This window comes from Balaenoptera ricei, chromosome 13 (assembly GCF_028023285.1).
Source record: "Balaenoptera ricei isolate mBalRic1 chromosome 13, mBalRic1.hap2, whole genome shotgun sequence".
Lineage (NCBI taxonomy): Eukaryota > Metazoa > Chordata > Mammalia > Artiodactyla > Balaenopteridae > Balaenoptera > Balaenoptera ricei.
The window spans coordinates 92030625-92055724 of record NC_082651.1 but is presented as its reverse complement, the minus strand read 5'-3'; the positions used below and the strand labels follow the sequence as shown (position 1 = coordinate 92055724).

The window sequence follows — 25100 nt, the reverse complement described above, 5'->3', positions numbered from 1 at the left end:
GGAGACAAGAAGGTCAAGGGTGTCGACTGGCTGCAAGGATTAAAACAAAAGAAGTTCTGAGAATAAAAGTTACTGCCCACTACCAGACGGTGCCTATCTTTCCTACCAACCAGTGATCCTTCAAAACCCCACAAAGATGTCAGCTCCAGTGCCATCTTCTTGGTGACATTTCCCCTAGATCTCCTGGCCAAGCTGACCCCCCTCGCCCCACACTCCAGGAGGCCGTACACACGCCTCTCCGGGCTGTATTATCGTGCTTGGTCTGGCTGCCTTCCTACCGTCCTGGGAGCTTCTTGAGGGCACGGGGGGCTGGTGCCCTTTCATTTCAGCATCCAGTTTAATTCGTACTCATTAAATGGTTGAATGAACCTACCTCGCTGAACCCTGTCACATTTTTGTAAAGTGCACACGTACGCGACTGAACGAGATTCTAGACTCACAACTGGTGAGTCCTGCAAACTCTGGGCATCTTTTCCTCAGCCTCTCATTGCATCAACAGTTACATTCCGCTCACCCACCTCTGACTCAGGAAGACACTCAGGTTGAACTCGATTTCCCACTTTTTGTTTGTTTTCGTTTTTAGAGGTGGTGACAAAGCCAACTGGTACAAGACCAGCTTTTCTGCTGCTGAAAGTAGCAGAAGAGCTTTCCATCCTCCCCACCGGGGGCTGCTTACGAAGGTTCTGCACGTCTTCCTTCCCTCCTTTCTCTTTTGCTCCAGAGCAGGGAACCAGGGCCTGAACCCCAGCACGCTTCCCGAGAGGTCCTCGCGTGCCGCTGAGGCACCTTCTCTGTAAGCCTTAAAACGTCCCTTTAAGACAGTTCTGATCTCATTTGACAGACGCATAAACTGAGGCTCAGTGAGGTCAGAGCCGTGTGTCAAGCATCAAAAGGCTGCTCCACGGTGAGCTGCCCAGGAGCCCTCAGCTCGGACTAGACCGTGCGTTTACTGTTTGTTCCCCCCCGACCCAGACTACGAGCTCCTCCAGAGCAGAGATGGTGTGTCCTCTGTTCACCCTGCAGCCCCAGGCCCAGAAGAGCGTGGGCCTCATGGGAGGAGCTCAGCAAGATCTGTGGAATGAACACGTGAAGAATGAGTTACTCCAAAGCTCGCATCCTTTCTCGGTACACCGCAGCCTCGACACACGCTCGTGTGAGCGTGCACACACACACACGTGCACGAGTGGCAGCTGAGTGACTGTGCGTGTTGTTAGTTTGGTTCACTGTTAAAAATAAAGAATCCTTCCACCTAACCCTCCAGGAGAGAACAGAGTGTGTGCCAGGATGCTACAGGCAAATGTTTGATAAAATACGTGGATAAAAGTCTCAGCGTCCAAACACTGCAGGGTGATACTTTCTTTGCTGCCCTGAATAAGTCTTCAAGGCTAGGACACCTTTATTATTCTTTCTGTTGACTCACGAACCCTCCCTCTGGGGGCCTGAAAGGCTCCTAGAAAGGGAATGATGGATTTTTCCAGCTCGAGCAGGCGACAGGGGTTCTGTCAATGCCAGCAGCTGCGGCTGCTCTGATCCCCTCTTCTGTTTGCTTCTCTCCAGCGCAATGACATCCTGAAAATTGGTTTCCCGCTGGATGTGCCTTCCGGATAACTGCCCGTGTCCTAAGGCAGGGTGGGTGTCCACCCTCCAAGAGCTCTCCGTCTACTCTCCCGGCTGAGGAAGCCTAAGGCTGAAGTCACGGAGGTGAACTCCGATGTTTCCCCTGTGGTCCCGGCCCGCTCAGAGGTTCCCTAGAGAGAGGCAGAGACTGCGGACCTCCACTGGGCCTGGGCCGTGGCCAGGGGAGGGCGTGGGGGAAATTCTGGTTTAGCCGCTCATAATCAAGTGCTGGGAAAATGAAGGGGCTGACTTTGCTTCCTCTCTCTGGCCTTCCACCTGATTCTGGCTCTTTGCAAGATGTACAGAATGGCCAGAGTACACTTTATAATTGTCATGTGCAAGGAAAACACTGCATAGGTATTTATTCTGTACATATTTGGGACAAAACAGAGAATGAAAGAATACAGAAAGGAAGAGAAGGCCTTTCAAAGGACCCATTCCAACAACTGCGTTTTGACGAAGAGGAGCCTGAGGGTCAGAGAAGGAAAGGATTGCCAAGGTCACAGGCAGCCAAAGCCTCTCCTCCCCACACACCAAGCCGCCTGCCTCGGGGCCACCAAGGCCAGCCTGAGTCCTCCTCCTCAGCACAGCAGGGTTCCTGGTATCATTGCGACATCGTGGAGCTGCTACGTTAATTTGTCAGGCCTCAGCTGGTCTTCGTTTTTCTTGTTTTTGACTAAAATCCTAACTTAAGCCACTAATCATCTGGTACTACCTACCACAGAAGCCTACAGCTGTCTTACCAGTTAGAATTACTCATCCTAACCTACTTGATTTTTCTTTTTGAAATAAAAAGAAAAAAATGGAAATAGTTTTAAAAAAGAAAGACATCTTCTGTATCAGGATCACCACAAGAAAATTATTTTATCCTCCTTTTCTCTCTAGTAATTATCCATATGCAAACATATTTTCACAATCAATCCTGTGACATTTGTACCTACTTTTCTCATATGTTGAGAATTTTTAAAAACTATTTTCACACAGTTTTCATTCCTAAAAAGTTTAATGGCTGTGAAGTAGTCTATTGAACAAGTTATTTAACTTCCCCTGCTATAAATAGCTGTTTATAATCATTTGATATTATTGAAACACTACAAGTGAATGGTTTTTACACACAGCCTTTCTTTATTTGAATTATCTCCTTAAAATAAATTATTAGGAGAGGTATAACTGGGGTCTTATGGGATGACATGTATCCCCCCAAATTCATATGTTGAAGTCCTAACCCCCAATATATGAGAATGTGACTGTATTTGGAGACAGGGCCTTTAAAGAGGTAAATAAGGTTTAATGAGTCATTTGGGTGAATCCTAATCCAGTTTCATTGGTGTCTTTATAAGAAGAGAAGATAACACACACACATAAACCCAGAGGCAACCACGTGCGGACACAGGGGGAAAGCAACCATCTACAAGTCAAGGAGAAAGGCCTCAGAAGAAATCAATCCCGCTGACATCTTGATCTTGGACTCTGGGCCTCCAGGATTGCAAGAAAACAAATCTCTAGGGTGTAAGTTGCCCAGTCTGTGGTACTTCGTTATAGCAGCCTGAGCAGACTAATACATGGGGCAAAGCATCTGAAACAATTTTTGGCTGAGGATGTGAGAGCAGTGTAGTCACCCAGGGACGTGGGCCGTCCAGCTCACAGTGGTGCTATCAGGGGAGAAGTGTGTCAGTTCCACTGCAAACTTCTCAGCTTTGGATGTTATTATTTTGAAAAGAAACTCACGTTGCTAATTTAGGAGATATGCATAGGGGCCTCAAAGATGATTTTATTTCAATTTGTTTATTTGCAAGAATGAATTTTTTCCATACATTTCCTGTCATTTTTATTTTTTTCTTGTGGGAAGGATCAAATCCTTTGCTCATTAACTCGAGTTTCAACATCATTTTCCACATGTGAAGTTCTTTGTATAACTTAAACATTAAATTTGATTTTAGTTATTGATGTAATGGACATTCTAATCTGTTGTTTGCAATTCTGTTTTGGTTATTTGTTGTCTTGTAGAAATTTTACATTTTTATATCATCAGGAAAGGATCTGTTCCTTTATGATTCTTTTCCTATTGCTTTAAAGCTTAGAAGCTATACTTGCTTGAAGGATCTGATATGTATGTGTGTACGTGTATGTTTGTGTGTGTGTGTGTGTGTGTGTATATACATATACATATATATAATTTTCTGATTTTAAAAATATCTTAACTTTTTAATTGGTCGGGAATCACTTTGGTATATGGTCTGGGGAAAATCACGCATCCCTGACGTTGGCTGGATTGGTGCTTTAAAGGCTTGAGGAAGAAAATATATTCGGTCATTTTTGGAGTCAGTTGGATGTTTGAAATAAATATATGAGAAGTCCAGGAGGATTAGTTGATTTAATTCCTCTGATCAAATAACTTGGAATTAGAGTGCGAAGTAGTCGTCTTGTGAAGAGAAAGCAGACAGGCTTTTGGGTGAGAGACCAATTTCCAATCCTGGCTTTTTAGCTACATAGATGTATGACCTTGTTAAGGATAATCTCTCCAGGCCCCAGTTTCCACATGTGAAATACAGACAACAGACAGGGGTTGAGATAATCTATGTTTTTAACTGCCTAGCACAATGCCTGGTATAGAGTTCAAGTTCAGTAAATGGCTGGAGTTATTACAGTCACACAAATCAGGAATAGAGCATAGAAGAAGAAGGCCTTACATATATCATACAATGAGTAAAAGGCTTGCCTTCTCTGCCAGTGATTTTTTTTTTGGTCGGTGATTAATTTTTGAGAATAAATGAAACTTTGCAGATCTTGGGGAAAAAAACTTATTAAAGCACAAAGCACTACTGTCTTCCAAGCCATTAAAATGTTAACTGCTTAATTCCTGTTTCAACAATAGGTAATGAACCTTCTCTGAATTAAATCTTTGATTTTATGGATCTATACGAAGCTAAGAGTAATTACAGTAAGGAGAGAAGCTGAAATCCTAGTAGCCTAACGCATGCAGGACCTCATTTCAATTACTTTAAAGAAGATTATTTAATATTATTTCACCGTTTACTTTAGGGAAGGATATTTGTCTCACTGCTACATATACTATTACTAATAAAAGTTATTAAATGTATCAACTACAGGTGCAGAAAAATAAAAGGGCAATAGAAGTGTATACTTGGAATAAGAAAAATGCCTGCAGTTAACTTTTTGTTTTCTCTATTTATCTGCGTGACATTCAGACTCCATTTCTCGGCACATCATCAGCCCTACCCCTGGCGTGGGATTTAGTAGTACACATACCACTTCTCAATCCAAAATTAGGACAGTCCTCTGACTGAGGATGTAACAATGGGAGAGAATCTTTGAAGATTCAAGCTTGGGTCACCTTTATAACCCATTCTGGGGTCCTGAGTTTGGCTAGTTCCAAACTTTGTACTTGTCCCCTTTCTACTTTGCTTACTTCCTTGTGTTATTATTTCATATGTCAATCTCCTGATGAGATAGTTCCTCTACACAGAGGGATGTGTATTTTATTTCATCTTTACAAATGTCCTACCCATTCCTCACTGCAGCACACAGTACCAGCCTATGCACAATGGTACTTTATACGTCTGTTCACACTAAGTAAGGCAGCCACCCATCAGAGCTGTCTAGAAATCTAATAGGTTAGCCCATAGGGAGTGAGCTGCCTGTCGCTAGAGGCAACCAGCTGAGACTACTGGGAGATATTCTGTTGCAGAGCTTCCTTCACTGAGAAGACCAACTACCAGGTGAGGATGAAGGAAGATGGGTGAAAGCAACATGTCTAGGTATGTACAAGTTAAAATGGTATTTAGAAATAAGTAGATATGCCCAAAATTCGGAGAAGAAGAGCCTGGTACTAAAAGAGACAAAAGAACAGTGATTGTAAAAATAGGTCAGTTTTGTAGAGAATGGACTTGAGGACACGGGGAGGGGGAAGGGTAAGCTGGGACGAAGTGAGAGAGTGGCATGGACATATATACACTACCAAATGTAAAGTAGACAGCTAGTGGGAAGCAGCTGCATAGCACAGGGAGATCAGCTTGGTGCTCTGTGACCACCTAGAGGGGTGGCATAGGGAGGGTGGGAGGGAGGGAGACGCAAGAGGGAGGGGATACGGGGATATCTGTATACATATAGCTGATTCACTTTGTTATAAAGCAGAAACTAACACACCATTGTAAAGCAATTATACTCCAATAAAGATGTTAAAAAAAAAATACGTCAGTTTAATGTCAACTGGTATCTGTAAGAGACACAGGAAAACACTCACTTGATCCTTCTTTGCATGAGTGGATCGCTTCAGCCTAACCTGGTTTGGATACGCTTAGAAGAAAACCAGCTGACATAAGGGCCAAACAAAAGAAGGGCTTTGCAGACACCAAACAGGGTTGTTAGGAGCCCAGCCCAAGGTCCCTGTTATCACAGCATGCCGAGGCCAGGAGGGACATGTGTAAGCCTGACGTCAACACGAGAAGGCAGTATCACGGGAGCGCTACACTGGGGACAGATGCTCACCAGGGAGGTCCTTGTTGGAAATGTGGACTGAGTTAAAGGGGGAACAAAGAAAGGAAGGTTTCCTGGGTTTATATACATGTTGGCCCTTGAACAACGTGGGTCTGAACTGTGCTGGGCCACTTACACGCGGATTTTTTTTCAGTAGGAAATACTACAGCACTGCACAGTCCCTCATTGGTTGAATTCACGGATGTGGAGGAACCTCAGATGTGGATTCAGAGGATACAGAGGGCCAAGCCTAACGTACACGTGGATTAACCCCTGTGCTGTTCAACGGTCGACTGTAAACATGTTAATCCAAGCATGCATTTCTGAGAATCTTTAAAGCTCTCCCTCCAACCTAGACACTGGTCACTGTGAGTAATGTTGGTAGGTTCCAGTGCCTTCATGGCAAAATTTAAGGAGATAAGAATCACATTTATTAAAACCATGAAGGACTGTGTTGTGGAAGCAGTTGCACCGGGCAGAACTGAGATCCACATGTTCAAGATAAAGGCTGCAGGCTTCATTCCAGAGGTGCTCTCTTACGAGGGCTTTCAAAGCACAGCACAGAGCACCCAGCGAGTGGTCGGCTCCCCACCCCTAGCCGGGCTGGACTAGGGCCCAGAGACTTAGCGGATTTGAAAAAGGAAGCCCTATACTGGGCAAGCTGTCGAACTAGCTCTGCGCTATTCTTTTCAGTGCTGATATTATATGGTTCAAGATGCTTTCAGCAAGTTCACTTCTCTGTGGAGATAACCCTTTTCCAATATCAGAGAGCCCACTCAGTTAGGTCAAAAGAAGCGGCGTGGTCAAGTACAGGCTCTGAACGCTGGATCCAGGGTTTCAATTTCAGGTCAGGCTACTTACTAGCCGTATGACCTCTGAGTCTCAGTGTTTTCATCTGCGAAACCAGAATGGTATCTTTCCAGAGGATTATTAAAAAGAGAAGGTCAGGATGTTCCTATTATAACACCTGGCACAGTTGGTACTGGAAGATAGTTATTACTAGCATCAGGGAGAAACACTTAATTAGGTGCCAAAGGTCTTAAACCCTTCCATGAATGATTCTTTTAATAGGCACGTGGTCCAGGACAGTCCCTGCGATGCGGCATCGGGGCAGAGGCACCGAGCAGTACTAAAAAGGACGAAGCCGTGAAGAGCAGAAGCAACCACACATCTGGAATTATGAATCGGGAAACGTTTCAGTCTATGACGCTATTGTAAATACATATCTGCTTACTTTGATGGAACGAGTCAAGAGACTTCCATCTGGTAGAAAGTATCCCAGAGATGAGATTCAAACCCACCAGCAAGGAAAATACTTCTTGCAGAGAAGAAGGTTTTGAAGGTGAGCTCTAAATCTCACCAAGGCTGATGGAAAGGGAGATCCGGCAGGCAGGACCACACCAGGGTTTTAATTGTTCATCAGCGACATAATCTCTAAGAAGGCCTTTCTACTTCTGGCCTAGGAAAGAGGCTGTTAGTCATTTACCAGAGGCTTGCAATTTCAGAAAAAGCTTAGAGAAAGAAGTGAGCACCGCTATTGGAGGAGAAGCTGGTATAATCTCTGGCATCAGCATTAAGTACCACCCTTTTAAATGTAAACACCTATAAAGCTGTCAGTATCTTATAACAAATAGCGGGATAATACAAGCTATCAGCGAGCAAGTGGAGGCGTTTTTGTGCCTGGATCCACGCACTGTGCCGGAACAATTGCCCAGCAGAGGAGTTCCTTTGACAGATGTTTTTCGTTTTTGTTTTTGTTTTTGTTTTTAATGTCAACAGGGATTACCGTCAACAACCAAAAGGGCAGAAACAAGTTACTGATGAACTCAGGGCCCCCCAGTAATGGACAGGGTGAATAGCAAAATAAACACAAAAAAAGAAAGCCAACATTTCATATTTTTCACTGTAATGCCAAGTATGATTTAAAATAGCTTGACAGGAGCCCCACAAAAAGGCCCAATGAAACTCTTCCCTTAGAAAAGTATAACATGACTTTTTAATGGTGCTGGGAGAGCAATGATAAATTATAGTAATTTCTTTTCATTTATATCGCACTCTTGAAACGACATTACAGAGATGGAGAACAGCTCAGCAGCTGCCACTGGCTGCTGGGTGGGTGGGGGGGGAGGGGGTGGCTGTGGCTGTAAGGGGTGGCCTGGGGCATCCTTGTGATGGAGCTGCTCTGGGTCCTCACCGTAGTCACGTGAATCCCAGGTGACAATACTGCACAGAACTTTACGCACAGACACACACACACCAGGGCACGTAAAACTGTGAAATCCAAATAAGGCGCAGAGATTGTATCACTGCCAACGTCTTGGTGATAATTATACTATAGTCATGCAAGATGTTACCGCTTGGGGAAACTGGGTGAAGGGTACAAAACATCTTGCTGTTATTTTCTACAACCGAATGTGAACTTAAAATTATCTCAAAATAAAAAGTTAAAAAATGTTTAAAAACTGGAAAAATCTGCCAGACTTTATCTCTCTGGAGGATGCAAAAGCTTCCATGAACACACCTGAAGGTCACAGATGGGCCAGCCTAATGTGAGTACTCAACTTAGCGCAGAGAAGTTACAAGTCAGTGTCATTACTGAATTCCTAAAAGCAAGGGTCTCAGTGGTAGGTAAGTGACTCACCTCAGCAATTTCCACCTCTGGCTTTGATTTTCGCACCTGAAGGCCACAGAGGTTCTGGGTGTTCTCATCACAACCCTAGGCGAACCACCCACAGACTTTTAACACAGTGCTGCACGTCAAACGTGCAGATCAGAGTGTTATGGAGGGAAACTAGTGCCATTTAAAAATGACTTGGGGGCTTCCCTGGTGGCGCAGTGGTTGAGAATCTGCCTGCTAATGCAGGGGACACGGGTTCCGGCCCTGGTCTGGGAAGATCCCACATGCCGCGGAGCAACTAGGCCCGTGAGCCACAATTGCTGAGCCTGCGCGTCTGGGAGCCTGTGCTCCGCAACAAGAGAGGCCGCGATAGTGAGAGGCCCACGCACCGCGATGAAGAGTGGACCCCACTTGCCGCAACTAGAGAAAGCCCTCCCAGAGAAACGAAGACCCAACACAGCCATAAATAAATAAATAAATAAATAAATAAATAAATAGAATACCATGGCCAAAAATTAGTAAAAAAAAAAAAAAAATGACTTGGGTGATGCAACCTTCCCATGTGATTTCTTATTTTGAGGGTGTGTGCCCGTGTGCGTGTGCACATGCGTGTATGCAGGGGTGTGTGGCAGGAAGCAGGGCTGCTTCACAGTTAGGGAGCCCCCCTTCTAGTTGCGGTTCTGATGCCTTTGAGATAAAGAATCTTTAAAATGGAAACTGACACGCTCGCCTATGGGATTCAGGAGTGTGTCAGGAATACCCTACACAGGATGAACAGGGAACGGCAATGTTTAATACATCACTGTTTTATTCTCAAAGGGGCCCATGGCAAGTTTTAGTGGGAAGACCTGAGCAGAGATATGAATACGTTACAAGGGTGGTGAGGGAAAAGAGACACTGAAAGTATGCAGCCTGATTTTCTCCAGTTTTCCCTTCTTCCTGATGTCTTGGATTTGCAATTAAAAATCAGCTAAGAAAAAAAAAATCTCACTGCAGTTCTTAGTTTCTTGTAAATTCCCAACATTATGCAACTTATATTTCAGCACAGAGAGACAGGGAGATTACCACTGGACAAGTCCCCTCAATTCCCTACTTCAGTCTAGTTTCTAGAAAGGCCCTTGTTATGCTCAACTATCAGTGATAACGAAGGGCATTTTTATCAACACAAAATCTTTACAGAAACTTTACATTATTTTGAAAATACATCTAAATGAATAAAGGCACTAGATTTTTCTCATTTTGTTCATTATTACTGTTTCCAAATGCAATTATGTTCTGCTTTCTGCATCCTTCGTCACTAACAAAATTGTACATCCATGCATCTTTTCATCACTCTCTTCACTGCACCACTGCTCCAGGATCCTTCTGCCCTCTCTGATCCCTAGAAGACATCCTCTTATATTTTTGTTAAAGCACACACATACACGCTTCAAATGAAAGAATGATCGCCCTGCAGAAGGGTTTCAGTAAGGATCATACAATGCAAATTCATTAAACACAACCCTGAGCTATCTAATCCTAAAGTGTAACATTTAAAAAGGGAAGGGAAAGTTTCTTCCTTAATCATGATAACAAGGCAACAGCCTTGAGGGAGGACTCTCCAGCCTTGACACTAGCCCCCTATTCCTCAAACTAGGAGGGGCTTCAGTGGTGGTGTCGGCCGCCAGAGGAAACACGAGCTTGAGATTTCCGATGGTGCCAGGAAACACGACTCTTTCTCACCTGTAATTAGTAGATAGCCAAACACATGCAGGCACAGAAAACCTGCTTGATGCCAGGAGCTCCTCAACCAAGATTTCAAGTGGCAAGGACTAGTCCGCTAGCCCCAGGCTGCTTTGACATTTTCTTAAAGAGACTAATACACTGCTTCTCTAGAGAAAATGCTTCATGGTCTGGATTTGTATTCTCGGCACCTAAACCCAGAGTGTGGTTCATGGGAAGAGCTTAGTGAATGTTTGTAAAATAAACAAATATCTACTGCTTAGACAAACAGAAACAGCTATTGTGGTCAGAGTGGAGATAAAACAGTCCTAAGTAAATCATGGTTGTTCTTGATGAGAATGGCAATACTAATTCGTTTCTCTGAAACATAAGAAAGAAATTCCGCAGGGAGCACCTTAGCAATGGCAGTGACGTGGTCCAGGGCCATGGCGTGCAGATGCTCGTCTCGGCTCTCGAGGAGAAGCTTCAGAGATGGGAGCAGCAGGGCCTGGTGTAGCAGCAGCGAGCACAGCTCCTTCACACCCTGGAACCACAAGGGCAACTTCGTGAGTGAGAAGGAAAGGAAGCGCATCGAAGCGCTGGCATGATTCTGCTTGTGTCTTTCCACACCTTTTCCTATGCGTGTGTGTCTGTGTCTGTACAAAATGCACACATGGGACCACCCCGATTTAGTGTTTGGTACCTGTTTCACTCACTTCACCATCTACTCATAAAATCTTTCCAAGTATCAGATATTCATCTACAACGTTGCTAGTTTAATGGCTGCACAGGATCCCGATGGATGGATATAGGACTGGAATTTATTTTCCTAAACTCTCAGAGCCCTAGTTTCCTCCCAAGTAAAACAGAGGTAAACTGTATCTACTCTGCAGTGTGGGGTGTGTGTGTGTGTGTGTGTGTGTGTGTGTGAATAAGTATTAGTGAATAATAATGTACAATGCTCAGCATATACTAGACGCTTAACAATAAAAACTATTGTCAATTGTTAATATTACCAAAAATATCTAGTTATCACCCACTGTAACAAAGGAAATCAGCAATTCATATATTTTAAAACCTGTTTATAGCTAATGTCAATGTAAACTGGATGCTTGATATATTTAAGATGCTCCATCTTCATGAAAACTATCTGTGGTCCAGAAAAATGAAAATGGATTTAGATCGTCACAGACATATTTGCATTTTATTCGCGGCCCTTTTTTTATGCTGGCTGAACCTGCCATCAGAGAGCAGGCTTTTCTATAAGATAACAAATGATAATCTTTCACAACAAAAGTATAAAAGTATAGAAAATAAATTTTCAAGCTATTCTTCCCTGCTGAGTTACATGTTCCCTCGGTGTCCCGACTTTAGCTGTAACGTGAAGAACAGAACACTTGGACCAAAGACCGGACAATGAGCGCAGCCTCATTCTATAAAGTGAGGGCTGTTTTTGAAAGAACTGGGGATCACCGCCCTGTGTGGGACGATCTTCCTCTTGTGCTACTCCAACAGGAGCACATCGGAGGAGAAAAACTCAAACGCGTGACATTTTCATAATTCCTTTACATTATTATAAAGAGTAGATAAAAGAAGGCTGACATAAAGAAGCCCTACTTAAAGCTTGGGATAAAGGTCTCTTTGGAATTCCACTCACTGTCTTGTATTAGCTGGCACCCAGCGGGCCACTGCTGGAAATCAGACTGCAAGGCTGTGCCCCCCAAACCCGCGTGAACATGATCAATATCGGCTGGGTAACAGTTCTGTAAAATGTGTACTTCAAACACGGATTTTCACTCAGGAAAGCGCTCTGCGTGCCTTAAGGCACATGCCGCATACAGAGGCCTCTCACCCAGCATCTGGGCCAAAGAGAAATGCGGATTTTTAATCTGGGATGCCAAAACCTGCAGAAAACATTTGGGAAGACGAAATATAAACTCCCGTGCGTGACGGTCTAGCCCAGCTGCCACGCACCCACCTGCTTCCTCTGGCCTCCCCCCTGTAGCCTTACGGCCTCGCCCTCCCACCCTGCACAGTCCTCCGAGAGCAGCACCCGCCCGGGAGACCCTCCTCTCACCGCGGGATGCCCAGAGCTGCGCCGTGCAACAGGGCAGCCGCGGGCCACGTGGGGCTTGTGAGCATTTGAGATGTGGCTAGTGCAACCGAGAAACTGCATTTTAAATTTTATTCAATTTCACCTAAGCTTGATTTTCATACCCACGTGTGGCCCGTGGCTACCACAGTGGAGGGTGCAGCAGAGAGTGTGGGTCTTCGCACACGATGTAACCTCTGCTGTCTCTCTCTGATTAACCCCTACGCATCGTTAGGTCTCAGCTTACAAAGGCACAAGAAAATTCCATTCCCTGCGATGGTACCTCGGATGTCCCAGGTTTGGTGCTCCTATATTCTGGCTATACCTCGTTGAATATTTCCTATGTTATCTGTCATCTTGTATTATTGTAATCATTCATTTGTCTATCTGCCTCACTTGAGGGCAAGAAGGTTTTTCCTTCTCTGTATTCCAAGCTTGCTTAGTACATACTGTACCCCAAATTATTTGTATTCTCTCTCTTAACTCTCATATATGCTTATTCTATAAGTTATCAGTAATTGGTAAATAGATATTTCTCAGTAATTTATGATATTCGGAAGAAGCATATCACTTGGCTGATCTTAGCTTTGATGAAAAATTTATGGAAATAACCTATACACCCCTTTGAGCAGGCATAATGGCTAGATATCCCACTGCCAGACAAGGACACCCAAGAATGGAAGAATTCATTCTATGAGAGCTACTGAGTGCTTTTTATCTCGTAGCTAACAGTTACTGGCTAAATACGTACTTGTAATTAAGGACTATACTATATTCACCAGGTATTTTCCCCTGTGTTACGAGAGGACAGTTTATTAGGATGTTTATAAAGGGATTTGGGGAGCTGCAGGAAAGGTCAAAGTAGCAAAGGGAACCACAAAACACCTTATATGGTACGTTCGCAGCTCAAACCTGTCTGGCCATCAGGACACAGAACAACAACGAGAGGCCTTGACTACAGAGGAGCAGGTGGGCAGGGGCCCAGAGCCCTGGGCGCTGGTCCTCCCTGTGGACTGGGGTTTATGGCGATGCCCTGGGCCCTGTGGCTGATGGTTGGCAGAGCAGCGGGACCGGTCCACCAGCGGTCCTTCTGTCCTCACGCCACCCTCCCACTGGTCCTGGGGTATCCAGCACCTAAAGGGGTGGCAGGGCCCGCAGCAAGAGCGTGGCGCACAAGGTGTGCAGGGGTGGGTGCCGTCGATTCGAAAAATCAAGCTCTTGACGTCCTCAGGAGTGCCTCAGCCGTGAGAGAGAACGATCACACTAAGACTGAGAAGCCGGGGTCAGCTGGGCTCACTCGTGAGCTGGGGGGCGAGCTCCCACACACCCGCCGCAGCGCCTGCCACGCGAGCTCCTGCTGTGCCTCTGCAGGGACCCTCGGGGGCAGCCACAAGTACATGGAACTTGGGATTTTACATCTAAATGCCAGGAACTTGTTTTATGCCAAGTTGCCAATTTCTGGTTCTACAGGTACCCCACTCCTGAGGACGCTGCACGCATTGCCATGGATAGAAGCTGAGAAGGAGGATATGTAACTTTCAAGACTGTGGGACACATGACCTGTGAGAAACAGTGATTTTATCTTTCTCTAATATTTTCCATCGGCAAAACCATTGCGGCCATAAGTAAACAAGTACCACGAGCAACAGGAGACGATCGTGAAAAGAGCCACGAAGAAAAAAATCTCTACATATGGGAACTTGGTAGGAGGACGGGACATGGGGATGAAGGAAAAAGTAAGCCCCTTAAAGTCCCGTCAGAGATAAGCAGGCAAACGCATTTCACACACCGTGCAGTAGGGCAACCAAAGGTACCGGAGTAAAAAAAAGTGAGTCATGGATAATTTTACTGCCACAGTGATATTAAATCTCATGGAAGTCTGAAATGAGACTATGTAGATTCCAAGTGTGGTAAAATAAACTTAACAAGACATTTCCATTTTATGATAATACTGTTCCTTCCTTGGTAACAATTCTAATTCACATTTGAGCAAATTTAGTGATTAATAAAAATAGTACACAACATTTGCAAGGTTCCTTCAATCATGGCATCCTAAGAAAAAAAATCTACATGTGTACCCAAATAAAATATGTAAAGTAGCAAAGAAAAATGAAGAAAAGTCACTGTGGCAACAGAACTCTTGAGGATGACCTTTCATCTCATCAATTGGAACAGAGAAGCGATAATGACCTACTTCAAAATGGGGCTCAATCCAGTACCTCACTCCTCACCCCAAGAGAATGATGGACTCATGAGAGGCAGCGAACTAAGTGCTACGGATGAAGAAGTGAAGAGAGAGCCTCAGTTCACACTCCTCCCAGGACTGGAGACCTCACAGAACAGTCGAAACAAGAGTCCCCGCTGAGGTCATGTGGTCTAACCCCTTGTTTCAGAGACGAGAAAGTGGAGGTCCAGAGATCCTACATAATGTTTTCCTAACCTAGATTCAATAGAACTGACAGTAGCACACTTCTGGTGTTTGGTCCTAATCTAACAATGCTTGATCTTAGCTTATGTTAAGGCAGAGATGAAACCCATGTTATTTACTTACCCTGGTGGGGGTAATACAGTGTGTTGAGTCCCCACTCTCTGCAGTATGCTGAATCCTGCCTTGGGTGAAACAGAGATGCTACAGCCATGGTTCCTACCTTCCAGGTACTCACAATATAGCAGAGCCGATCACAGGTAGATAAGTATCTGATACAAGCAAATCACAGGCTACTGGAGTAAGGGGAAGTTATCTTTGGTGCTGGTACTTTAAATATTTTATAGAATAATTTTGTCATTCTGGTGGTTGAAGACGTCTTTAAATGGACACAGTATTTTAAATTCAAACAAAGAACACTTAGCCAGTCCTTCATTCAGAAAACAATTCATTAAATGTGCATTCATAATGAGAATATTTTCCTTGAGTGATTACAATGAAGATTCAAAGAATCATATTTACAATTTTATTTTCAAGTTTATCTGCTATGTGGTAGAAACTCAAAAACCAATTAATCGGTTTAGTGCCATTATCCAAATGCTTAAATTTAAGACATGCAAATTGCTCAAACAATACATTGCTGAGGTCAGATCCACAGCAGGGGGCTGTAGTTAATATGTGCTTATTTTAGAATGTACAAATTTACATATATATTACACAAATATCTCTGGGACAGTCATATTATGGGATCAAATAGAGAACAAGGTCAACATGGAGGTGGCTGAGTTTTTACCATGTTTACAGAGAAAAAATATTGTGGTCATGCAATCTTATCACAATGATGTCAAAAAAGTATGTGAAAATCAGAGTGGCTGGTTACCTGCCGAGGAGTGCTAAGGTAGCTGCTATGTTACCAACTGGCCTGGGTCAGCCAGACAGGACACCTGAGCTACCATGCCCTCTTAGAACAGAAACTTGAGTTAGACATAAAAGGGCACCCAAAAAAACCAGAAAACTGGGTTCTACTCTGGGACTTGTAAAAGGAAAACTGCTTCAGAGCTCCAACAAAGAGGAAATGACCTCAAAGAATCCTTTTAGCCCTGTTTTTCTTCATTTGATCTGTCACAAATTACAGGCTTTACTTTACCTATCGGTAACTTAAGCTAAATGTTCCCCAAGTACAGTCACTGGTACTGTTTATACCAAAGAGCTGGGAAAAGGACAGGGATATCCCCCAGGAAAGCCACCTGAAATACCCACTCACCTCTGCAGGGAGCATCTGTTCGGTGTTATACAAAGAGCGGCAGATTTTCAAAACTTCATTCCCCAGCCCTTCCTTGTTCTCCACCGTACATCGGGTTAGCATTGCTGTGGCCAGTCGCACCCACGGATTACTGGTTACGCTGGTTCGAAGGGAGAAAAATGCAAGGCATGGGAAACGATGAAACTTATAACAATTGTGATAAGGAATTTTAAAACAGAAAAGAAATCCCACTTTTTCAAGTAAAATGCTTTTGGCAAATTGCAATCATAATCTGCATGATGTGTTCCTTCACGTCTATCTTGGAGAAGAGATGCCAGCCCACAGAGGGGAAAGAGCTTGCTGTGCTATGGACAAGTGTCCCAGCAGCGTGGAGCCAGTGGGTGGACGCCGACCAGCACAGACTGCTTTGAAGCCCAGCAATTCAGGCTGACATTCTGGCTCCCTGACCGCTTGCGCGAGTCACGGAAGTGACTTATACACTCTCAGCCCAGTTGTATGGTTCTGGGGAGGCCACCCAACCTTTCTGGGCCTTGGTTCTTCTCACTGCGAAAAGGCAATGTAATGTTTTCCTTGCAGGCTTGCATTGCTTAATGAATGACGTTTGTCATTGTGAAGTATCACTCTCAATAGCAGGCACATCTTACTATTTACTTCTCTTATTTCTGAGACACAAAAGCACAAAAGTTTGCCTTTTGTTTCCCTTCTCTGGCAGCCGCTACCCTGACTTCATAAAAACATCACGATTTATATTTCAAGAGACAAGTGAAAGGTACATTCATTCCGGGGTACTGATTTTACTTACAACTTTTAAAAATAATTTTACTCTTTATTAAGAGTCTGTTGTGTCATTAGCACAGCTCTAGCTTCTAGCCACCGAACACCAAAAGATGGTCCTTCCCTTGAAAGAATTTAATTCCCTGTGCCTGAGAAAAACATCACGTGCAACAACAAGGGGACTCAGAATACTAGCCTTTAACAAAGCCTTTGTGTCTCAGCTCAAACTAATAACTTGTGAGGACAACGAATGCTGCTTATTTCAAGGTACAAACAAAGCTCAGAGAGCATCTGGTTGACGGATGAGTCTTTGTACACTAGAGGACTCGCCCTCTGCTTTCCTCTTTAAAGTCTGGATTCAGTTCTCCTGGGGTTTTCCCTAACAGGCCACCTCCCTGAAGCAGAATTGCACAATGCATCCCCGTGGCTTTGACACAACTATCAAAACATATTTTCCAGTGTGTACAGGTCAATCCCAAACTCCCTAACTATCCCTTCCCCCTACCCTTCCCCTCTGGTAACCATAAGTTTGTTCTCTAAGTCTGTGAGTCTGTTTCTGTTTGTAAATAAGTTCATCTGCATCATTTCTTTTTAGATTCACACTGCTGTATTTAAAATGGATAACCAACAAGGACCTACTGTATAGCACAGGGAACTCTGCTCAGTATTATGTAACAACCTAAATGGGAAAAGAATTTGAAAAAGGATACATGTATATGTATAACTGGATCATTTTGCTGTATGCCTAAAACTATCACAACATTGTTAATCAACTATACTCCAGTATAAAATAAAAAGTTAAAAAAAAATGTATTTTACACCAGCCAGCTGTGACACACTGGAGGAAAACTACGGATCTTCCCGAATGCAAATCTATTATGCTTTCCATACGTGTTCCTACAAGGGACGAAAACCAAAAATCCAAAGTTGGTACCAGTAAATTAGGAGTCATGTGGATCAAGCAAACTTCTTGAAAGTCAAATGTTTGACTTTATCATGTTGACTGGCAACATTCAATCATTGCCACACTATCCTTCCCTCCCCGCTGCCCCCGCTCCCCTCCCCTTTTTTGGTTGTTTTGGAAGTGCTGGAGTCATACGTTGGATTGTCTGGGGGAACAAAAGTATTCACAAGTACTTTTAAGGACCTGTTTTAAGTGTTCCCTCATACATTCTCCTGTGCTAAAACACCAATTTGAGCCAGGAAAGAAGCAGAAATGGACTTTATTTGACTTATTATTAAGTCAAATATGTATGTATAACAGGTTATCTCTTAGGTAGAGGAGACACAGCTGGTAAGAGGGTTAAGTAGACTGGTAATGCTTGGTTCTGATGCTAATGATTTCATAAAGGAAGTCTGTAAAACACAGGTTATTAGCAACTTACAAATTTCACACAGGACTACAAAAGCAAGAATATATCTTTGAAAATGAGTATCTTTTTGTCTACAAATGCATTAAATGTTTTAAATGCAGTAAGTGTTTTAAGTAAGCTGAGTTTGCTTCTTGTGGGTAAGTGAGTGATTTGCAATGGTCAGTGTTCCAAAAGTAAAAGAAACTGTAGAACCACAGTTAACTAATCTACTAGAAGTATCATACTTTCAATTCGAAAAATTCTCTTTAGACTCAGAGATCCATTTTGAGTGTATGAAGAAATCTATAATTCAACCCTCATGATCTTCTAAAAAAGGGAAGTATTACTGACAATGTAATGAGTGGGTCCCACATCTATTTCCCATTATCATCTCCTAGGAGCTGTTTAGAAACTGAGGCCCAGGCCCCGGTACCGAGAGTTGGACTCGGCGAGCCAAGCACGGGACTCTGGTTTTTTTTTTTTTTAATTAATTAATTAATTAATTAATTTATTTATTTTTGGCTGTGTTGGGTCTTCGTTTCTGTGCGAGGGCTTTCTCTAGTTGCGGCAAGCGGGGGCCACTCTTCATCGCGGTGCGCGGGCCTCTCACTATCGCGGCCTCTCTTGTTGCGGAGCACAGGCTCCAGACGCGCAGGCTCAGCAGTTGTGGCTCACGGGCCCAGTTGCTCCGCGGCATGTGGGATCTTCCCAGACCAGGGCTCGAACCCATGTCCCCTGCATTAGCAGGCAGGTTCTCAACCACTGCGCCACCAGGGAAGCCCCGGGACTCTGTTTTTAACAAGCACCCTCAGGTCCTGAGGCAGCTCTGCCAAGGTAATTGGGAACCAAATGGAAATGCTGTTTCAAGGTACTGTCACAAGTGAAACTAAAGCTTTTATGATGTGGGAACTTGCACTGCACGGTTTCACAGAGTGAAGGTAAGAACCTGTGCTCAAGCACAGATGTCAGCATGCCATCGCTGCCACAGATGCTGGAGATCGAAGAGATGCTTCTTGCCTTTCTGAAAACACTTGGTTAAAAAACCAAGCCAAACCAAAATGCCCCTCTCCTTGGTTTGCTTCAGGAATTCCTAACGGTCTCGTCCGCGGGTGAAGGTAGAGAGGCTTGCCCAGATGTTCCTTAGCGCTCCTAAACTGCTCACGGAATCATTTATTTTCGAGAAAACATCCTTCTTTCACCATCTGAGGTGTGGAGACGTGTACTGGTCTGGGTGCACAAAGCGCTGGCTGACGCGGGAGGAGCAAGGCGAGTCCTGGCCTCCGAGACGTTTGCAACAGAAGCGCGGATGCTCCTGTTTTTTGCCAAGAGGAGCAGCAGTTCTTGACAGACAGCACGTGTGCTCAGAGGAAGTCCGGCCGCTTCTTCCGCAGGACTCCTTGGCTGGCAGCACGGGGGCTGCGTGACTACCGGGGCGGCGCTAGTGGCGGCTGCAGCCTCAGCCTGACACAGCATCGGCACGGGCGCTGGAGGTTCCAGCAGCTGTTGGAACTCTGTCTCCTCCGCCTCAGGGCCAGGTGCTGCCCGAAGCTGTTTAACTTCTGAGCTTCCATGTTGTCATCTGTAAAATTAGATAACAGCACCTTCCCGTGTAGCTTTTGCTGTGTGACTGGACCGTGTATGTCAATTGCACATAACACTGTGTGTTCTCAATGAACGGAAATTATCAATTTATTCCCCATGGATTCTCAAGTTAGCATTGTAAGCCGTGTTAAAAGAGCGTCCAAACATTTCCTGGTGAAAATACTGGCACAAAATTATTTTGCTGACATTCTAAATCAGATGTTATTATCAAGCATTGTCTCTATTTCTGGATAAAATATTTGGCTTTAGGGGTCAGGAGAAATGGAAAGAAACTGTGATATCTCAAGAAAAACAATTCTAATTTCACCTAAAGGTTTATATTGATTTTATATATTTCTTTCATTGGCTCTTCTGAAGGTAGTGATTTTTTAAACCTAGAGTCTAGACAAATAGAAGTCTACTTTTATGTTAATACTCACGTATATTCCCGTTTCACAGGGGGCCAAGCCTGCAGGAGCAAAGCCAGGTGCTGGAACTCGACCTCTCGGTGACTGGCCTCCAGGAGCTCCACAAAGAGCGAATAGCGCTTCTCTTCATCCTCTGTGTCAGTTACGTCCACCTGGAAGGCGGAACACACACCTGAAACCCACAGCAAAGGCCACGGAATTGCTTTCCGGAAAAATTCAAATTTGATTATTTTGATTAAATGCTCTTTTGGAAACGTTTAGTGTGCCAAGGGGAAATCCAACAACATCTCCCCACCCCTACTCGCCAAAAAACCTTCAAAAGCTCTACGTTTTACCCAACTTCAAACATCTATGTTAAAAATTGTTTAGAACGAAGTCACAGGAAGGTTCTTAACATTCTTTAGCAAAATAAATTCAAACAAGTAGACTTCCATATAACTGGCTTATTGGCATTCAATGTATGTTATGTTAAAATACTGAGCTGTTTCATGTGAAATTATCATAGTTCACCATACTCAACATTAGCCAATGTTTTTAGTTTAAATTATCCTGCATTGCTAATTTTCATTTTAGAATGACTATTGCTAAGTCTTCACGTTGTCTAGAAAATTTCTCTAATTTGAAAGTAAAGATTTTACTAAAGTACATTTGACATGGAATTTTTTTTTGCTATAAATCAAAATAAAGTAAAATAACTTTTATTCACATCTCCATTCCTTATGCAAAAGAAGTCTGTCAACTAAAAATACAATTTTTCCTCTCATTGAATAACCAAATGATACTTCTTTTACATTGAGGCAGTCCTCAGGCAAGTCATAATCCCAACACCTCTGTGAATAAAATGTTTGCTATTTGAAGTTAGAAAGCAGTTTTAAATATAAAAGTAAGCCAAAAGCTGGTTCTCTTGTTTCCTAGCCTCTCTCAACATAGATTCTCTATATTTGGACTCAGATGATGATATTCTGAAAGGATAATGAGAATAGATGGTTACCTATATATTTGCTAAATTGTCTATACTAATGCATGTTTCCAAAACATTTGATTTAATGGTCACCCTGGCTCTGACCCCAGCAGTCACCTGAAAAAGTTATACCATGAATTCTGCATTTTCACAAAAGTTGCTACGTACAATGAAATCATTGGTAATTACCATGTGGAGTCTTGCTCACACAGTGACCATTCAGATCCTTCAAGACCTGACTTAAAGCCCCATGTCATTCTTCCACGGAATAATAACCCAAAAGCTTTTTCTTGTTTTTAAAATAATTTTATAATACAGTAAGTTAGCTGATCCTTACAACAGTTTTGATGGAGAACTGCACAGGTATTATTAACCTCAATTTACAGATGAAGAAACAGGCTTATCTGTCCTGGTAACACGGCCAGCAAGCAGCACAGCTGATATATAATTATACTCAGATCAGGATGTTCTGAAGCTAGAGGACTCAGTAAGCTAGAGAAGCTTTGAATTATTTAAATTAGTGGTCTAATTGGGAGTTTGGCAATATTTTCTTGCCTATTTATAAAGAAAGGTTTAAAAAAAAAAAAACCCTCTCAAACTCAAGACATCCATCTGTCATTACCTGACGTCACCACCTTCAATTCCTCTCCAGCCTCGGGGCCTCCCAGGCGCTCTGTGCACTCATCACTCCCGCTTCCACCTGGGGAACTCTGATCTGCTTCCTCTGCCTGGCACATTCTTTCTTCAGATACCTGCATGGCTCATTCTCTCATTTCTTTCAAATCTCTCAAATGTCACTTTTTGAGGGAACACACTGCGTAACTACCCCCCCCCCAAAGTAGCATTCCCCCACCCCTATCTACCTCCCTCACCTTGCTTTATTTTCCTTGTTAGCACTTACAAGTATGTGACATATTGCATATTTGTTTGAGAAAACAGAAACTTATTTGTTCACTGGTTTATCCCCACTACTTAAAATAATGCCTGATATAGAGTAAATGCATAGTACTTATTCAGTGAACGAATGAAATAATGATTGGATATACAAATGAATGAATGAAGATAATTTATTTATAAAATCTTGTAACACAGAATTATATTAAATATTCATGGAGTTACCATAAATTTTTGGTGGTTCTTTTTTATTGGAGATAGATGTAAGGTTTAAAAAAAAGATCCCACCAAAAGGAAATCACTAAAAAAGACCCAGAGGTAGCATGAGTATTGACATTATGTTTCAACCGATGATGCCTTGTGGTCAGCTATGTGATTTCAATAAAGTCCCTTGTTTTGAATCTCATTTTTCCTCGTCTGAAAAATGGGTTCCAAAAATCCCTGATGTCCCAGAAGTTCTAAGGAGGTGTCTGGAGGTCTGCAGCAGGGTAAATGGCTGCTTTCTTCTTTCTGAGTTATAATCTGAGTTTATTTGTAGAGAAGGTTTTGTGCTTAAAAAAATATTTTTTAAACAATTGAATGCTATGTCTCCCAGCAGTGCCAATATTCCAGTTTCTTTAATTAACTGCAGTATAATTAATAACAAGATGATTCTCCTTTACATGAAATGCAGCCATATCACGAAAATGAAGAGACTGGGAAAAAGTGACTCATGTTTTCAATATCATTTAGATTTCTTTCTTTTCAGAAACTATAATAGCTTGTAAATTTTTAGGGCAAGAACTGTATCATAAGGGAAGGAAAGAGAAACTAGAGGCTATAAATTAGATCTCTTTCTGTTTGTTTTTATATTAGTGTACAAATATTAGTTTCCATTTTAAAAAATGTGTTTGCTAATAAGTTTTTTGTACAATGTCTTTCTCACATGTACACAGAATTTTAAGAGTATGGCTTTGTCAGGAAACATTTTCTTCTGAATCCTCACTAATCATTTCAATTATTAGTAACTTATTTTTCAGAGCATTGACACACATGTTTAAAATATAAATGTGAAAAATGTAGTAACTTAACACAATTATCCATTTTGTGTATGGACACTTGCATACTCCCTTGTTATCAAAAAGGATGTCAAATTGTTATTACTCAGCTCTTAAGAAAGCAGTTTTAAATTCTATCGCTGTAGCTACGAAAGCTTTACCTTATATGAGAAGAAAATGGGCCTAAAAATAAACTTGAGCACATGTTTTTTTTTTAACACATGATAAAGAATATACTTTGTTGGATATCATTATATACTCTGATATACAAGTGTTCATCTAGGACTTGTGTCCACATATTAAAATATCTAAATTTATCAAAACTTACCAAAATAACATAAGCTTCTCTTGTTTATCATGTCTATAAGGCTTTAAAAATAAATTCTGGTAACTAAAACTCAAAATGAATTTTTGTATAAAGAAATATAAAAGATAAACATATACAAGGAACTTCCAGCTTGGACAAAATGGCTTTGACCCATTTTTCCCTACTCCTCTCTGCTAAGCACAACTACAAACTATGAAAATAATGAGACACCAAAGGAGAACTCTTAAAGGTGGTAAAAAAGAAAGCAAACTAGTTTGGGACCCTAGGACTGGAGGAACAACGCAGCAGGAGGGTAGCTGGTGTTCCTTCATCAACAGAAGGAAGACACTCAGACCCAGTGTTTCCTGACTCCTCACCTAGAAACAGAAGACATCCCAGGTAAGGTCATTTCTCAGAATTCCAGAAGAAAGAGAGAAAGAAAGTGGAGCTGAAAGAGTATTTTAAGAAATAATATCTAAAAGCTTCTCAAATTTGGTGGAAGATATGAATCTACAGGTTCAAGAAGCTGAGCTAACCCCTAAAAGGGTAAGCCCAAAGAAATCCATTCCAAGACACAACCCAATTAAACTCTTGAAAACAAAAGACGAGGGAAAATATCTTGAAAACAGCCAGAATAACACATTACCTAAGAAAGAACAACAATTTGAATAACTGGATTAATCATCTGAAACCATGGAGGCCAGAAAGAAGTGGCACAATATTCTTCAAGTGTTAAAAGAACTGTCAATTGAAAATTCTATATACAGAAAAACCACCCTTTAGGAAAAAAAGGAAAATACAAACATTTTCAGATAAGGAAAACTAAGAGAATCTGTTACCAACAGCCCTCATCTTAACGACTAGCTAAAGGAAGCTCTTCAGACAGAAAGGAAATGATAGAAGAAGGAAATTTGGAACATCAGAAGGAAGAATGTAGAATACAAAGAGCAGAAATATGGGTAAATACAATAGACTATCCTTTTTAATATAAATTTTCTAAATTATATTTGATGATTAAAGCAAAGATTATAACAACAACTGATAATCAAGGCAATGATATTTAAGATTTTTTTTTTTTTTTGATGTGGACCACTTTTTTTTTTCTTTAGTCTTTTATTGATTTGTTACAATATTGCTTCTGTTTTATGTTTTGGTTTTTTGGCTACGAGGCATGTGGGATCTTAGCTCCCCGACCAGGGATTGAACCCGCACCCCCTGCATTGGAAGGCGAAGTCTTAACCACTGGACCGCCAGGGAAGTCCCAAGGCAATGACATTTAAAAGCAGAAAGGTAAAGTGGCCCAAACAGAAGTGATAGTTCCACATTATACTCCAAGACAAGGAAGTCCACTCCTACCACTCTTATTTAGCATCATACTAGGAGTTCTAGCCACTGCAATAAGGCAAGAAAAATAAATAAAAGGCATACATATTAGAAAGAAAAAAATAAAATTCTATTTGCAGATAACATGGTTGTCTACATAGAAAATTCAAGAGATCTACTAAAAAAAAAAAAAACAAAAAAACCCCTAGTACTAATGAATGAGTCAGCAA

At 42.4% G+C, this 25100-nt stretch overlaps 1 protein-coding gene across 5 annotated transcripts in view; it reads right to left on the bottom strand.

The window, feature by feature from the left end:
- The window catches only part of NBAS (NBAS subunit of NRZ tethering complex), a 341753-nt gene that overhangs the window by 1525 nt on the left and 315128 nt on the right, over positions 1–25100 (bottom strand). For all 5 annotated transcript variants that reach the window (XM_059942180.1, XM_059942182.1, XM_059942181.1 and 2 more), the window contains 3 exons: positions 20361–20500; positions 16214–16352; positions 10848–10976 (listed from right to left, as the gene is read on the bottom strand). In XM_059942180.1, the coding sequence (XP_059798163.1) occupies positions 10848–10976; positions 16214–16352; positions 20361–20500 (408 nt within the window). The remainder of the gene's footprint in view (positions 1–10847; positions 10977–16213; positions 16353–20360; positions 20501–25100) is intronic.